Consider the following 18872-nt stretch of genomic DNA (forward strand, 5'->3'; position numbering starts at 1 on the left):
TTCTGATGCACTTCTGTAGAAAGGGCGTACCCGTTGCAATGATGTGAACAGATTTTGGGGGAAGTGGCTGAAATTAAGCTCAAATGCAGAAGAGACGATGTAGATTCTATATTCTAAAAGCAAATTGTTCTCAAATGGAGGAACATAGTAGAACATTATGAAACATGAACATTAAAGTCAATGGGAAACATATCTCAAAATCTAAAATAAGGAGATGGCTAATCAGGGTGTCTACTGAGTTTCATTTTCAAAATTCCAGTATATTTCCAGTGTAATCAATATAACTATCAGCAAAATTCCAATACCTAATACAATGATTTTTAAAAAAGTTTTTAGGAATAAGCACATTCTTGATGATTTCGGGTTTGTAATTGTTTTACCATCAAAAGAATATTTTTAATAAATTTAGTTAGCCGTGATTTTTTGAAATACGTTGATTGTTTTAAACGTTTTTTAAAGGGCCTCCCAACCACCTTCACAGACCTCCACTCGACCTATTGCTCTACATGTCTAATTACAAAATGTATACAACTCTTTCTTTGGAAAAATATACACTCTCAATCGATACAAAATTGTTTCTAAGACTAATAAAACAATTACAAAAAAAGTATTTTTGACAAATTACCAGTTTCATGTTTTTTCCAATATGTGGATCAAAATTCCAGTATATTTCCAGTATCAAAAATAAATTCCAGTGTAATTCAATTATTTCCAGTATTTCCAGTATCAGTAGACATCCTGCTAATTGAAAGCTTATTGCAAAGATACAATGAAGAGCTTCAAAACGATGTATACCACGTAAGACAAATATTGATAAAACATTGTTAAAAGTCAAGTTGTTTGAGTCAAATCAATAATAATAATAATAATAATAATAATAATAATAATAATAATAATAATAATAATAATAATAATAATAATAAATAAGTATATGCATCTTCTGCGAATTACTCAGGGCGCCCCACGCAGAGGTTACGTGCTTGAAATATCTCTCATCTGGATTTGAAATCTCCAGATTCGATTTAACATACAAAGTGACTTCTAATCTGATCACGTGACACTGTCTGGTCCTTCTGGTAAACCGGATAAGCCATTTTAACGTTTCACAGTGACAGTTTTGTAAATTACGATTATGACTATAGCTATATTCTTCTTTACACTGGGCGATTAAAGCAATTAAGCGTGAGTTCACTTGGGGGAATCTTTGCGTGACCTTTGAAGGGTTAAAACTATCACAAACATACAGTTTTTATGTCATACTCTACTGTTATGGTAGCCTCCATTGCATAAAGAGCAAATGTGATTACAGGACTCATACTGGTCTGGTCTCTTGTAAGTAGTTGAAAAGTGACCAAAAGCACACGAAAAAGTGGCCAAAAAGTGACCAAAATCTCATCATGCCCCTTTTTTCCTTTGTCAATTTCTCCATCACCTCTGTCTCTGTTTGTTGTTTTGTTTCACCTTTTCTTCTTTACTTCTTTTTGAGCTTCCCCCTTACTTAGGTTTTCTAAGCATGCTTTGTAGTTACGGTAAGCAGATTTAGAAGATGTAAGACGCTTCTGAGTACGTGGAATCAGTTCTGGCCTATTTCCGAATTTCTTCATCCCAGACATTATATTTATCTTAGCAAGAACGTACAAGAAGCATAACACAAGACGAGCATGATGAACCACACAAAAACAAACAAACAAACACACACACACACACCAAAAAAAAAAAAAACGTTGAGGGGAGCGTTACTTATTACAAGAGAAAACTAAAAGACTTATGATAGAAGAAAGAATAGACACAGAAGGGTTCTCAACCGCACCTTGAGAGCTTAAGCATCCACCAACCATCTACTGTGCTTTAGAAAGAATAAAAGCTAAAGTGAGAATAAAGCTGTTTCACATGTGGCAGCAAGTACTGAAGCGTTCAGAAGAGTAATGAGTAACAAGTTTCTGCCTTTTTCCATTTATTTTTATATTTTTCTTAGAAAACTGAAAATGCAAAACATAAATCCCACGAAAAAGTCACTTTGCCTCCCAAAAAAGTAACTTTTAATGACATTTTTTTTTTAAAAAAAGTAACTTTTAGTTTAAAAAGTGACTCGCTATGAGCCCTGTGATTACACATTTCATAAGACTTTAGTATATCACCCATCGTTAACAGCAGAGAATCAACTACACGTGAAACTGGTTACTTACCTCAAAGTCTAGATATTGGTCTTCAGTTAATGTCTTTTTTGCTACAACCAACGTTCTGAAACCTTCTCTTGCCATATTCCCACATTCTTCTTCCAACCAATCGTTGTACTGAACGATAGCTGACATCACAGTATCTGCCCCCTTGAGGTAAAAAAGAATTTCACCCGTATGCTCTTCCTACAAAGACAACACCGAAACAACAAAATTAATTTTACAAGTAAGTGTAAGTGCTAAATTTTAATACTACATAATTCTCGTATTAACTGCATATATGTCCAGAAAAATGAGGGCAGTTCGGAAAGTAACCTTCCGATTCGTTAAAAAAGAAACATCACAGTAAATAAGAAGAATTTATTATACATCGGAAAATTACTTCTTAGCTCTATTTTTCCAACATAGTTTCCATAAACATTCAAGCACTTATATATCTGCTTAGAAATTCCATCAGCATACAAATCTCTCATTTGTGTCTTGAGCCAACCTGTGACGGCATCTTTCAGCTCATCATCATCACTAAAGCACTGAGATCATATAACAGAGTCTTGGAAATTTGTGGAAATTCATCGGAAAACTCCGAGATTGTGAAACGCCGATTTTCACGAACTTTTCCATCCATTTTCTGAAGGAGTTAATCAGTGACCACTGATGGCCTGCCAGTCCTCTCTTCGTCATGAATGTTTGTTCGTCCACATTTAAATGAACGAACCCATTCACGAACAACTCCTTCACTCATCACACTTGGTCCATACATGGCACAAAGTTCTCGATGAAGAGCTGCTGTCGAATATTTTTTGCCGTAAGAAAACGTGCAACAGCTCGCACCTCGCACTTGGTGAGGTTTTTTATTGTAGCACACATTTTGAAATGCTACAAAAGTGGAACTAGTGATCAGACAACCCTCACTCTACCACGGTTGGATGTAGACTGATCTACCGCGCAGTCTGTGCAAAGATAGTAGAGCTGCCCCCACTACTTCACGCACAGTGAACAATCTGAGGTTACTTTCCGAACGCGCTTAATACTTAAGGGTAAGGGTAACGATAAGGGTAAGACAGTTTGTGGGTGCCCCAACAACGAGATCGTTTCCCACCTGTGCAAAGATTGAATTAAAGCAATTAAGTGGAACACAAGATGATTATAATGTAAAAGGCTCACGGAGACAAAAACATGTATTAAACAAAGGTCACAGCATACGGCACCAATAAATAAGTAACAAGTGTGCGTATGGAAAAAACAATAAAGAGAAGTTACGACACAAACACATTCAGGTAAAACAAATCGAAGACAAAGGCAATAAAATAAAACTACGAATAAGTTAATTAAAATACAAGTAAAAACATTCACACACGAGAGAAAATTAAATGGCATGTAAAACCTCAATGTCTCGTAAAAACAGTACTTTCTCCAATCACCTGGATTAAACCTTGCAAGTAAGTGCGAAAAGGTTTGAATATGATAGACTTGTTTTTAAAATGCTGAATAAACGAAGTAAATATCGAAACATATGAAACACATCGGAGATATAATCTAGTTTGTGCATTTTTTGAACTTCCATTATATTGACCATAACACTTTCAATGCGAATTAGAATGTAGAATACAAATTAATAGCATAGGGTCTGTTACCTGTCCAGGATTGACTTTTACTGGATTCAGGTCGAAAATTCCAGGATTGATTTTTCCGGGTTCAGTTCGAAAATGATAATATCCAAAAGCAGTCTGTAATATACAGGGTCACCCTGAAAGATGTGCACATACTTCGGGAGGCGATTCCTAACATCAAAAGAAGACAGAAAGTCCTTTTGCATGTTATCGACTTCCGCGTCAAGTACGCTGTGCACATCTTTCTATTCCGTTCCAATTGTCAGATTCGAGTTTCGATTCCAAGTTGGCATTTCTCTGTCACTCATACACGACGCGGAATTCGACAACATGCAAGAGAACTTTCTCTCTTCTTTTGATATCATGAATCATCTCCCGAAGTATGTACACATATTTCTGTGCTGTTCCAATTGTCATGATTCGATTTTCGATTTCAAATTGGCACGCCTGTCACTTTTACACGACGCAGAATTTGACAATACGCAACAGGACTTTTTGTCTTCTTTTGATGTCATGAATCATCTCCCGGATTTTGTGTGCATCTTTTAGGTTCACTCTATATATATATATATATATATATATTGTAATATCCCATGTGAAGTTGTTTACAAACAAATCCACGCATCAAGTGTTTATAAACACCACCTCGTGCTTCGTCAAGAGAAACTTCCACCAGGGGGACCTGCGATCACCTGCAGACGACGTTTAGCCCCTCCCACGGAGCAGAAGACGAAAATTGAAGCAGCAGCGCCACCGCTACCCAAGGAACGCTATAAATTGGACAGAAGAATCCAGCTCGGTACCAGTTTCCTGGTGACCCTCCTACTGTCTGCTTCGGGACTTTAGGAGTAACCTAACCCCAGGGCCTCTAGTCTGCTGCGGGAATACGCCTATCCTTTCTCCTGGCTTTGCCTGCTTCGGGGCTCTGACTGGGAATCCCAACTTCAGCCGCTTTGCCTGCTTCGGGGCTCTGTTGGCCATCTAACCTACCCACTGCTTGCTTCGGAGCTTTGGGCATCTAAAATCCACTCCTCTTTGCCTGCTACGGGGCTCTGCTGGAGATCCTGTCTGCGACCTTACGGTCAAAGACCACCTTTACTCACCCTGATTATAGAGAAATCAATTTGTATAGTATTTTGTAAAAATACTTTTATAGAGGAACCTTTTATAATAAAATACTGGTAGTGGGAGTCGATTCCGGACGCTCTTTTTATTAACAGCTCTACCTCATCCTTATATATGAAACAAAAATTACACAAAGTTTTACAATATATATATATATATATATATATATATATATATATATATATGAAATCATAATAAAGCTTTTTTTCTTGTCAATAAATTAGCAACTTACATAATGGTTTAAATTTGTATTTTAAAGCCTATACACACATTATGAAAATACAGGAATCCCAAATATTCTTTCCATAATCAAAAATATCAAATATGGAGTTCAGTATTCAATGGATATCATGGAAGCTACCTCGTAATCATTGCTGTATATTATATCATTCGTGTGACCCGGAATCACTTGAATAATAATAATAATATAAAAAAGACAACCTATTATAACGCGTTTGTAACATACAAAACATAAAATAATTATATACCATAAAATAATTCACTTCTCTCACCTTGACAATAATTCCCATTCTCTTCGTTTCGGATGTAAAAGGAAAAATTTGAAGAATAGTGTAGACGAGAGGAGGCCCTGCTGGAGGACGCAGCTGCATACTCGTTAGATCTCGTCTAACAAGTGTAAGTCCTACTTTCTCCGTCCATTTCACTAGCGCTACCTGCAAGTCAATTGTAATGCGTCAGAACGTAAAAATATACAAATATAATGATGGATCTGAAATGCACCAAGCATAAAATCATGGAATTAGTTAAAAAAAAATATTTTCATCATTCATAGAAAAACAGGCATAAGACTTTTTCCGCTCGAAGGACGGAATCAAAACTGAATTTGGACAATGGATACTTTGGATTAAAGATGGAATAACATTACTGGCACCTTCACTATTATCACAACCACTAAAGAAGAAAAAGATGTATGAAATATATTCTACGAAGCAACATAATGTTTTCATTTATGAGTGTAAAAATTTAAATTCCATATACAGTATCCCTACTATAAATACTGTAGCTTATTTAAGTCTTCATAATGCTTAATGCTTACTAACAGTCGTCAGCGAAAATTCGATGTTCAATATATTATTTACACAAATCACCATCATTTGGCGTAACAACCCTTTTCTTATGGGCCTGAGCCGCTCCAACGCCATCTGTTATTGACCAGCTGAACTACGTCCAGTCTAGCAATGAACACGTGGTCAGCGCGATGTGACTCCGTCTTTTATTCATGTGACTCCCCAGTTTGCCCCACGACGCTGGGTGGACGCCGAAAATTGGGAAGCACCGGCTGGGAATCGAATCCGAGACCATGCGGACGTAAGTCCAACGCTCTAACCACTACACTATGGTGACCCTTATTATTTACACAATCTCTAATCATTTGGAGCAGCAGAAGTGAGTATCGTTGAGTTTATATGGAAAGAATTTTACTTATTACCACTTTTAAAGCACAGCTACTGGAGTAGTTTTGCTTTCCAAGCATAAACGACTGTAAATAATAGAAAATGTAAGGCAGTCCAGGCAAGAAAAAACAAGCCAGAATTAGCCTGATAGAAATGAGGAAAGCATTAGAAAAACTATATAATCATGGTGATTAGCCACGTGATTAGAACCCATTACAGAGTGACAATGTTAACTAATCACTTCGGCTTACAATTATGATTTTATTGACACTTAAGAGTTTGACTTTAGCAAAGGCTCTGAATATTTTAACGATTCAAAATAACAGAAAAATACATTCATTATGATAACTGATGGAAATAATTAATTTTATAACACTAATTTCTTTATATAAGCACATTCAACGATATACAAAAAATGAAAATAATACACTACTGGACTGGGAGTGGTATGCCGGAAACTCGAATTTGTTTTCCGGTCCAGTTGTATATTTTTTTATTCTTTGTATATCAAAATCCCATTTACATGAAAAATTATAGTAAATATGCAACTATGTTGAAAACATACTTTACTAGTTTGGTAAGTAGAATGAATTTTCAATGTTGCTCATTTGGATTATGTTTTTCATATACCCACAATTATCGTTCTCATATACCAAAGATTGATTAAAAAAAAAGGTACAAGCAGGCAAAAGAAACAAGAAATATCGGAATGAACTACTATTTCTGTGAAAATCAGCCACAAGGAAACCTAATTACACTTGAAATTCATCTTCCTAGTTACTATAATAGATAGAAAATAAGTGACTGCTATATTATGTTATGCAGGGTGTCTACTGGAATACCAGAAAGTAAATTCATGACTTTTTCATGACTTTTCATGACCTTTTTGTTCAAATTTTCATGACCATGGCGATAAAAATTTACCATTAGTAATAATAAACCCCTACCATCACTGGTGCATCGGTTAAGATTAAGATCACATTATGTTCTTATTTGTCTAATGTACATAATGTCGATTAGCTGACAACTAATTTTAAAATGCAAGAGCAATTTAAAAGGCAGTAAAGAAATTTTTAATTGCGGTTCAAGTATGGGTTTAAGGCTTACCAGGTTCTATAGATTAAAAAAAAAAAAATCTTGTGAACAGTCCCGTTACATTTAGCTAGGTTTTTTATTTGCATTTTATGTACTCTGAATTCTAAATTTATAATTTTCGTTTACAAGAAAAGACTGATTACGTAAATATACAATTCTTTCCCATCGTGTCATATTTGAAATTAGCGTACATAAACATACTGATAAGACCTACTGAATTTGTTCATAATGGAACCTTCATCCTGGATGGGGTCTGATGCCTTCTTTCTTCTCTTTTTTCAAGGGTACTTTTACGAATATTTTTTTCTCACAGTCTGCATACTAGTATCACATCAAAACTTTAAAAAAAAAGTGAACACAAAAATGGACATCTTGATTGAATATCACAAGTTCAACTTCTTTTTCAATGAGTTAATTTGAACATCAATTCCATCAAGTTCTGAAGTTACTGAGTCACTGAGAGCTTTACGTTTCAATTCCAAACATTTTAAGTCTTTCAACATGGTGCGTTTTGCTTTCTCTTGTTCTTCGTAGGTGTCTTTTTTACCTTTTGAGGACTTCTCGCCTTCGTGACAATGCATTTCGCACAGATAGTATCAAAGGCTTTGTGACTGCAACGGCCTTCACACCACCTGCTGCTTGGATTCCACCATACACTGACCGCTGAGCAATGAGAGAGTCTTCTGCCAGATTCTCTACAAGGCATTCCTTGTTGACAGAGAAGCACCTTTCTACTGCAGCATTACCATGAAATGATCAGAAGTTGCTTGAAGAATTTCAGTGTAGCTGGTTCAACAAGGCTGGTTTCGGTGATCAGCTTCATTAAGTACTGGTCAAGTTTATAATCTTTCCTGGAGAAAGCTTTTAAAGCTTCTTTCACCTTCCTTTTTTCACAGAAGCAAATGTAGTTGTATTTTACCAGATCAGCAACTTCAGGAGCAATGTACTTCTTATCCACAAATTCTTCCAGGGCTGAATTCACACGTGAAGAACGGAGGTCCTCATTCAACATCACTTCAGGATCCAAGCAAGTTGCGCCTCTAACAAGCTTCATCTTGAGGGGGTATTTAACACTCAACTTTGTGAACTTGTTGCAGACTAAAAACGTTCTGCAGTCATTCCTGAACTGTAGTACATCAGCTTGTTTCAAATTCTTGCATGCATTTTTTGCTCCAAATCCAATATCAATATCACGGGCCAACTTCAAATTACTTTCTTTGTAGATGTCTAGTTTCATTGACTTTGGAGTGCTTGTCATTTCTGCCATCACATTTTCCCTCACAAAACGATCAGCCACCTTTCGCAACAGGGAAAAGAGTTCCTGGTACACCTTGTCTCAAAAAGGTTGAGCGCATTCTTTACTGGTGTTTTGAGGCAATAATTTTCTAAGTCCAGCTTCGGGTATCTTCGGGAAAAAGTAAGCCAGGTTCGAACCTCCAAGCCAGCCTTTGCAATCGGGAAAAAGTTTGCAGATTTGTTTTTCTTCTTTTAAATATAATAAGACTTGTTACCAAGTGTTTAAAAAAGCAACATTGATTGAAATACTTAATGATACAATATTTCTAAACCTTTTTTTTTTTTAATGTCAGCACATGCTTGTTTGCCATTTAGCTCTCCATACGTAATGGAACATTTAAATACATTAAAGAATCTTTCCATATGTAAAAGAATGCTCAAAGTTAAGAAATAGAACATAATTATCGCCTGAGTACTAAAATAAAAGTCAAAGTAGAACAGAAACAGCGTTTGTAATGGATATGAATGTCATAATTATCTTGAGATCCGTTATACATCGCTAGAAGCATAATTCTAGAAGTCCTTGGGCTAGCTCATTGGTAAGCTGTCGGATTTCAAATCATAAGGTTGAGAGTTCGAATCCCGTTTAGGTTAATCCTTTTTTTAAATTATATTTTCCGCAATGCATGAAAAATTATATAAAATAATTACATTAGAATACATAAGTTGTGTATATATAACATAATCATTGCAGAACATAGTAATTATTATGTTTAAAATATAACATCTGAGATAATTTTCACAGTAGGTCGGTATTATATATGAGGATGTAAATACAACTTAAGAAACTCGTTCAATAGCAATAAATAAATCATGTAGTGTATTTATTTGCAGCTATTTGTCATATAGAGGGTAATTCTCAACATTCATAATACAGAATGTCATTTATGTTCTTGAAAAGTTATTCGATGCATAAACAGAAGGTATAAACAGAGAATCCAAAGTCGGAACGCTCACAAACAAATTCATGAACCCCAAAGGTCACGTGAGCAGACTGGAATTGTCCTTATGAAGCATGCCACAGCAGAAAGTCTTTACATAGATTTTCAATTCAATTCCTGATATATGCTTTTGCAATGTGGAAATGGTGATGCCTTCAGTCGCTCTCTCTCTCTCGCTCGCTCGCTCACTCTCTATTTATACAGAATATAAAAGTGGATTTATGTGTGTATTTCAACATAATTCTGATATATCTAGAGCAATTTTAACTATATTTCTTACAGTCTGAAAAAAGAGTACTGTCGGGATACATATAAAAAATGCTAGAAACGGGTCGATATTAGTATCGAATCCATAGTTTCGTGGTCGCTTAGGTGAATGTTTCTACTTTCAATTCAAGTCCAACTAAGCTCCCATTAGCACCCAGGGTGGTTACGTAGCGACATAAAGATATCGAAATCATTCGATATTAGAATCGAATCGTAAGTTTTCAGCGCCGCTAACAGTGCAGCATTTCCCATTAGTCCACAATAGTCCACATTTCACATTAGTCCCATTGCCTAGAGGGCAACATATTTGCAGAGTGCAAAGTTTAAAACTTGAATAATATTTTATTTTTTTCCGTATGAAAAAGTTATAAATCAAGAGAAAATATACTATTTCACGAACAATCCTCTTTTACTATTCTAATATGTTTAATAATAGCGTAAGAAATTTAATAGTAATTCAGAACATGTTTCACAGTTGTTATTTTTTGTTACATAGTTGTAGCTGTAGCATGTAGTGAGTGGAATTTAACTGTAATAAATTCACTAATTAACCATATTCGAATTAAGTTTTATTTTTAAGTTCGGGATGAAGGGGCGGAGAAATATGTAGTTATTGGGGGCACCGAGCTTTTCTACATTTTACTTTCAAGATCTCCATTTTTCTTTTGTCATTTGCTCCTAATAAAAACAGTTCAGTCACTTTTGGATTGTCATAGGATAGTAGGAGTTGGATTTTGGGATGCAGCCTGTGAGATTCTAGAGGAGCTAACTGCTTGAAAAAGTATTTTTGAATCATCTGTAACATATGAAATAAGGATATGTATCATAAAAAATTGAAAGTAACTATGTCTGCGTAATCATCACGGTCAAATTGCAAAGTCAAATAAATTGACGTTTGGTATATAATCAGGCTCCAATCCCAACTGGGAAGTTATCATACGCGTGTCACTTTCATTATAATACATATCCTTAGGGGGAGTAGAAGTCCGAATTTTTGCGAAAAATTGAGTTGAGTTGAGTTGAGTTTAGCGTCCCTTTCAGCAGCGAGGCTATATGAGACGTGGACCTACTGATTAACGTGGAATCCGAACCACATGAGCGAAAAATTGAGTATCTCACAAGCCGTTCAACTGAGAGCTGAAATTCAGCATATAACTCTTTATTAAAAGTAAAGAGAATATGTCCTGGCATTTTTTAAAATTATCTTTTATGAGCGGGGGGACGGGGGTGCATTTTCTATATATTGGTAATTGGTAGTGGGTTGATTTGTAAAAATAATCGAAAACGATTGATATTAGTTGAGAAACAGATTGAGTAATGCAAATTAAAGTTCTTTTTGAATTTTATACCCACTGCTTTCTATTTATAATTGCTGAAGCTGGTGTTTAATATATGGAGCGTTCCGAGCATAAGGCAATCAAGCCATAAAGTTAGAGAAAAATGGCCATAAAATTTGTATTCTAAACTTAATTACATGGGCATTTTCAATTAGTACGGCATGCTTAATTATAGAGAAAATTAGTTTCTCTCTCTCTCTCTCTCTCTCTCTCTCTCTGTTTTTTTTTTACGTTGGTCTACTTTTCCTTGATTTGAAACTTTCAAATTTCACCCTATTTTCTACTGAAATGTGTCTGTAAGGCAACAAAGAAATAATTATATATGATAAATTTAAATTCATTTTAATTTGGAAGATGAGAAACACTTTGCCATTATATATCGTAAAGGTCAGACCCACCAGTATTGTAACAGAGAGGTGCTTGAGCCATTAACGGTAGAAATTCAAACTCCGATAAGTGATAATTTCACAGTCTTGTTTTATTACAAGTGTAACCTCTTTAGCCAATGGAGAGGAGGACGTGGGCCATCGGTCAGAGTTGATGTCGATGGGTTTTGGTGGGTCGGAGTTGGTCACAATGGTTCATAGTTGGTGGTGGGCCAGAGTGGATCACGATGGTTGATAGATCAGAGTGGGCCAATGGGGCATTTGGGTGGTGGGTGATAGTGGGTCATGGTGGGTCGTGGATCAAATTTTCATTGACCCACACCATCTCTGGTTAAAATTGTACTAAAGATAAGAGGCACCGAAGATGCATGTCGGCTATTATGCTCAAATTTTGCTCATGGATAGTACTCCACCAGGAAGCAATAAATCTGAAACGGTTCACGGTATCACCTTCTAGAACTCGAGATGTAGGGGTTTGTCTGCTTGGCTAAATTAAGACGTCAATGATTTATCCTTCAACAACCAAGCTTTTTATGATCGTTTCCGTGGGGAAGTCAGAAGAACACGTGCCTAGTAATCGTAATATTGATAGTTTGCGTCCACCCCGGGTATTTGTTTTGTGTTTTTTGATTCACCTAAATATAAACAAATCACACATATAGGCATTTTGACATATTTTGGGAGAGTAATTTTGTGGTTCGTTGGCGTTTCATCGCGTCTCTGCTGCTGGTAGTAAAGTTTTCAAAATGAAACTTGGGCCACCACGGATCGTCGCTGCGGGGCCACCAATTTCTGGCGAGAGGTCAATAGTTGACCATCTGTAGTCCACCGACGCTTACAGCTTAGAGTGATGAACGATGTCTTTGCCTTGTAGAGTTCATGACTACCGACGTCGGCAGTCAACTAGCTTTTAGTATTCCTTTACTAACCATCTATTGTTCATGTTTGTACACGGTGTTGTCATAATAATAATAATAATAATAATAATAATAATAATAATTATTATTATTATTATTATTATTATTATTATTATTATTATCATTATTATTATTATTATTATTATTATTATTATTATTATTATTATTATTATTATTATTATTATTATTATTATTATTATTTGTAGTAATAGTAGTATAATTGATGATAGAATAATTATTGTCTATGTATTGTCCAGGTAGGACTACACACAGGATTTTGCTCGTTTTGGTTCGACTTGACTCTAATCCGAGTCGAGTTGGAAGATATTTTTCGCGCCGAGTCCAAGAGTAGACCTCAAAGATGTCTGTTTCGAGTCGAGTCGAGTTTCAAAGAAAAGTCGTTCGTGCCCATCCCTACTAATGAGAGCTTAATCGGAGTTAAGCGAAATTGAAAGTCTCAATATTTTTCTAAGCGACCCCGAAAACTATGAATCTAATATCGATCATTTTCTACCAATCTTTTATATGTATTCCCCTCCCATTCACCATAGGTAACCCGACAGCACTCTTTTCGAAACTATAAGAAATGTGGTTAAAATTACTCTAGGCCAGTGGTTCTCAATCTAATTCCTATCACGATCCCCTTTTATCACACGCTCTTGCCAGCGACCCTTTTATAATTTGTTTTATAATAAGCTTGTGTGGGATTTTTAACATGCCTATTTCTATAATAGTAGAATCCATTTTTTTGTTTATAGTGAACAGTGCCATGGAAAATCAGCGCCCGGGGCGAGAGTATAGTACGATGTCACCGTATATATGAGTGACGTCGACAGACTAGCTACGAAGCGCCACCATGGTTGGCACGAAGCTCAATAACATTTTCAAAATAAACCCTACCTTTCCTTAATTTTGAGCACATTTTATTAGTTTTTTCCTTCTATTTTACCCATGTGCACATGCACTTTCCTAACATGAGTAACACACTTCCTCCGAAATGTGTGGCCCCTTTTTTCGGCGCCCGGCACTGACAGTGGATACAGTAACTGTAATATCAATATTCCCAACGACGAAGGTGCTGGTTCAAGATGGATGTTAAACTCCTTCATTGAAGAGGCCATTAACGTATCCGATCTAAGCCCACAACTTCTCTACCAAATAATAGAATGATCATGCGACAAGTCTTTGCAACTGTTTTTTTGTAACGAAGACTTGGACAAGTTCTGCCTGATGAGGAGAGAAGAATATCCTGGTCTGGGGATTGCTGCTTTAAAAGTAATAATTCCATTTGCTATATCGTACTTGTGCGAAAGTGTGTTTTTTATGGTAAACATTAAAACAAAGATAAGAAATCGCTTATCAGTTGAAAGTGGCTTGATAATGTTCGTCATGAAGATTGAACCGGACATTGCTGAACTAGTGAAATTACACCATGCTTAGGTGTCTCATTAGGTTTTAATTTTAATTGTATTTCAATGTGCAGGTTTTGTTGCATGTGTATTTTTCTAGTATTTCTATATACAGTTCTCATTAGTTTTATATCATACCTCTTTGATTTAAATTCATTTTTAAACAACTCTACTAACTAACTAACTCTATGGCCTATGGAACCCGGAGGTTCAATGCCGCGTTCACAAAAGCTCTACACTGACTTCTATCCTTAGCCAATTGGATCCAGTTTCTACTTTGTATTCGTATCTCAGCGAAGTCCATCTTAATATTGTCCTCCCATCTGCGCCTAGGTCTTCCTAATGGTCGTTTTCCGATTGGTCTTCCAGTCAAGATTTTGAAAGCGTTTCTACTTTCTTCCATTCTAGCTACATGACCTGTCCACCTAAGCCTTCTAGACTTGACGACCCTAACAATGTTGGGTAAACCGTATAAATTATGTAGTTCCTCGTTATGAAGTTTCCGCCATTCCCCATTCCCGTTCCTCTTGGGTCCGAATATTCGTCTAAGGATCTTGTTCTCAAATACTTTCAGTCTATGTTCTTCCCTCAAAGTAAGCGACCATGTTTCGCAACCATACAGAACAACAGGCATGATTATCGTTTTGTATATTTTAAGCTTCAAATTTCTCGACAGAATTCGCGACGACAAGACTTTGAACCGAATAGTAACACGAATTCTACACCCTTTGAAAATGTTCAGTAGACTTATTTTTTATTGTTCTTTACAGTGTGTATAAAAAACAAAAGTATGCCTATCAGAACAAAATTAAAAATAATATTTAAAAATAATTTCTGGTATTAGATTCTAACTATATTTATCTCTTCCGCCTATCTTCGCGATCCCCTAGGGGCCGCGACTCCCAGGTTGAGAAACCCTGTCCTAGGCATACATGAGTTATGTTGGAACATACATACATACACTTTTATGTGTATAAATGCAGATAAGAGAGAGTTGAGAGAGAGCGATTAAGGAATTACCGCTCTCAATCTCTTCACTTTACTTTTGCGATTCGCGAATTTCTTACGTGACAGTTTGGGGCTAGCTAGTTTTTTGTCTTGGACCACGATCCGATTTTCGATATGCTCTACCTAAATGCTGTAATGCGAATATTGAGAAGTTATCTGTGATGAAAGTAGCTGCAAATAAATACATTACATAACTTATTTATTGCTATTACACGATTTTTTTAAATTTGTGTTCAATATTCACACATAACACACCGACGTTCTGTCAATACCTCAGATGTTATATTTTAAAGATAAGAATTACTTATGTCGTGAAATGATATGAATATATATATTCAATTGATATATACAACTGATGATATGAATATATATATTCAACTGATATATACAACTGATGAATTGTAATGTAACTATTTTACATAATTTTCATGCATTGAGGAAAGTAGAATATCATAAAAGAATTTCACCTGAACGGGTATCGAACTCACGATTTAAACGCTCGGTGGTGTACCACTGAGCTAACATGACCGCTTTTCGGAAGCTGCTTCTGAAATATAACTGAGCTCATACGTAAATGCTCTTTTCCGTATGGAAATCACAATGACGAAACGAGAGTGTGAATACATAGTCTCGAAATATTGTATCATTAAGTATTTCAATGTTACTTTTTTCTACACTTAATACCATTTCAACATGTCTTATTATATTTAACAGAAGGAAAAACATATCTGTACATCGTTTCCCGATTACTAAGGTTGGCTTTGGAGGTTCGAACCAGCAGCTTTAGTTTACTGTTTTCCGAAGATACCCGAAGTTGGACTTCGAAAGAGTTTGTCTCAAAACAGCTATCATCATATCGCTCAATCTGTTTGGTATATGTTTTTATACGTGTAAAGTCAGTATAACAATTCATTCTTTAAACAGCTTTTCGTATGTATTAATATTCCTTTATAAAAACTGTTTTTGATATTATTATTACGGCACACCATTTTCAGATTTCTTTCGCGAGTCGTTGACCAAGTCGTTCCCCACCAGCGTTGCCAGACTCACAGCTCGGAATTATTCCAAAACCTGATCGAACTTATGCTAGATTCGGTCAAATTATGCTAGATCCTCATAATTACTAATTCAGGAGTTTAAAAAAACGAAGTTGAGATACGATAACGTAACTTAAAATACACAGAGAGCAAGAATGCAATACTTCACGCACCAAAATTTTAACTCAGCTAAATTAATGCAGTCGTTGCCAGACTCAATGGCGTATATATCGTATAAATGAATGCAAAGTTTTTGTTTACATATTTTGAAAGAAAATTACTTCGCAGCATAAGGGGAGTTGGGAATCGTCTGCTAGGGGGGGGGGCGGCAGATTTTTGGTCGGTCTCGGAGCTGTCATTTCAGGAATAAATATGATCATGAAGTCAGAAATAAAGATGGCGAAGTTGTCAAAAAGTTGGGGGGAGAATGGCCCCCATGGCTCCGCCCATGCCTCGGAGTTAAAGGATTAGAAAACCCTGGGTGGAGCCACAAAAAATCCCAAAGACGTTTCGAACTTACTTCGGAAAATAAGACTGCCTGTATGGTTTACCGACTGTATGAATCAATGGAAGAGGATACATTTCTGCCGTTCTTTTTCTTCCCACGACCAACTTCTTTCTCATCTCCAGGTTTTACGGCTTTCTGATAAACTTGCTGAAATTGTGCTAGATTTGGGCAGGATGCTAAAAGCAAGATGCTAGACATGCAAATTATGCTAGATCTAGCATCATTATGCTAGATCTGGCAACGCTGTTCCCCACAATAGGCGTGTCGTGCAAGTAACCAATCACACGTCAGGTACTAGCTTTTACCTATTGCTTCCTTCTCACAGCTCAGAACATTGGTAACTATGGATAGACGTACAGCAGTAATTACTTTATGGGAGTTGGAAGGTTATTCTGCAACTGCAGCTAGCAGGCGAGTAGGTGACCCGGCCTCTACAGGAAGGCGATGGATTCGGAAATATGGTGCTACAGGTCAGACTGATAATTTACGATCTCCTGGTCGTCCGCATGTGTCAACCGAAGCCCAAGATGCGAGATTAGTAAACGAAGCCCGGTTAGACCCACTAAGGACGTCTAGACAGCTAAGGGAAGTTTCTCTCTTTCCTGGTAGAAAGCATACAGCTCTGCGAAGGCTTCGTCATGCTAGGTTACGTGGCCGTGTTGCTGCCGTGAAGGAAAAACTCTCAGACGACCACAAAATTTACCGTCTCGCGTTTGCACAGGCGAATGTGGGTCTCAATTGGGAAAACGTAGTTTTCTCAGATGAATCCATATTCACAACATCAAAGGAGGGACGCCGTTTTGTGTATCGTCCGAGAGTCACCCGATATGACCATGGATATGTGGCTGCTTGCAATCGCAGTGGCCATGTATCTATTTTATGTTGGGGTTGGATTTCCAGTCGCGGAGCAGGACAGCTTCATAGAATTGAAGGACATCTGGACAATGCTCAGTACTTAGACATTATCAGTAATATCATGGTGCTATCTGTACGAGTATTTCAGCCTGATGGTGTAATTCAGTTCCAGCAATACCAGTCGCCAATACATACTTCCCGTGTGATTCAGGAATGGTTCGCAGGGCATCCTGAGATTGATTTAATCGACTGGCCGCTCGTGGAGCAGACCTCAATCTCATGGAAAATATGTGGGCAGAAGTGAAGCGTACTCTAAGGGAAAGTTGGCCTGAGGCAGATCCACCAAGAACTCAGGATGACCTGTGGCATCTTGTTTCCGAAGCATGGCTGGAGGTAGGGGAAGGAGATAGATTTGTCACCCATGTAATAGATTCCATGCCCAGAAGAATGGAGCGTGTAATAAATTCAGAAGGGTCTTGGACACAATATTAATGTCCCCGCCTTAACTACCGAAAACAGCCCTTTTCAGGGCTACCTAAACGCTTCTGAAAATATTTCTAGAAATAAACCACTCCTTGTATCCGATTTCTGTGCAATCCTACTAACAAAAGAATGATCATTAGCTGTAGGCTTTGAACTCAAGACCTCTTTATTGTCAAGTCCGTACTCTACCAGTGAGCTAACATAAACACGCAAACCCAACCTGAAGAAACACGACTTTCAATTTCTGGTATTCGATGACAATGATGCTCATATACTTGGCAAATGTTGTATTCAACTTGGGATATTCCGCAACACACACACACACACACATACATAAACAAAGCGAAAGAGAGAGAGAGAGAGAGAGATGAATACACAAAAGCATATTCAACGTATTCGAATGAGACTCTAAGTAACGACATTCCGTTCTAAAGAGAGTTTGTGTTTCTTCCCGTGACGTTAAGGGGATCGGGAAAAGTTATGTGTCTTGAAGCAGGATACGACTTTGGATACTCTGTTTATACACTTTCTATATCCGTAGGAATATATTGTATTTCACGAATGTAAATGACATGCTGTAATGAGAATATTGAGAAGTTACATCTGTATGACAAATAGATGCAAATAAATACACTACATAACTTATTTATTGCTATTGAACGAGTTTCTTAAGTTGTATTTACATCCTCATATATAATACCGACCTACTGTGAAAATTATCTCAGATGTTATATTTTAAACATAATAATTACTATGTTCTGCAATGATTATGTTATATATACACAACTTATGTATTCTAATGTAATTATTTTATATAATTTTTCATGCATTGCGGAAAATATAATTTAAAAAAAAGGACTAACCTAGACGGGATTCGAACTCTCAACCTTAAGATTAGAAATCCGACAGCTTACCAATGAGCTAACGCAAGGACTTCTAGAACTATGCTTCTAGCGATGTATAATGGATCTCAAGATAATTATGACATTCATATCCATTACAAACG

General features: G+C 36.6%; 1 protein-coding gene across 4 annotated transcripts in view; it reads right to left on the reverse strand.

The window, feature by feature from the left end:
• Positions 1-18872, reverse strand: part of LOC145671200 (putative phospholipid-transporting ATPase IIB) — a 252247-nt gene that overhangs the window by 39891 nt on the left and 193484 nt on the right. For all 4 annotated transcript variants that reach the window (XM_081740065.1, XM_081740057.1, XM_081740074.1 and 1 more), the window contains 2 exons: positions 5425-5586; positions 2187-2363 (listed from right to left, as the gene is read on the reverse strand). In XM_081740065.1, coding sequence (XP_081596191.1) covers positions 2187-2363; positions 5425-5586 — 339 coding nt within the window. The remainder of the gene's footprint in view (positions 1-2186; positions 2364-5424; positions 5587-18872) is intronic.

The sequence above is a fragment of the Thermobia domestica genome, chromosome 2 (assembly GCF_964235325.1).
Source record: "Thermobia domestica chromosome 2, izTheDome1.hap1.1, whole genome shotgun sequence".
NCBI lineage: Eukaryota > Metazoa > Arthropoda > Insecta > Zygentoma > Lepismatidae > Thermobia > Thermobia domestica.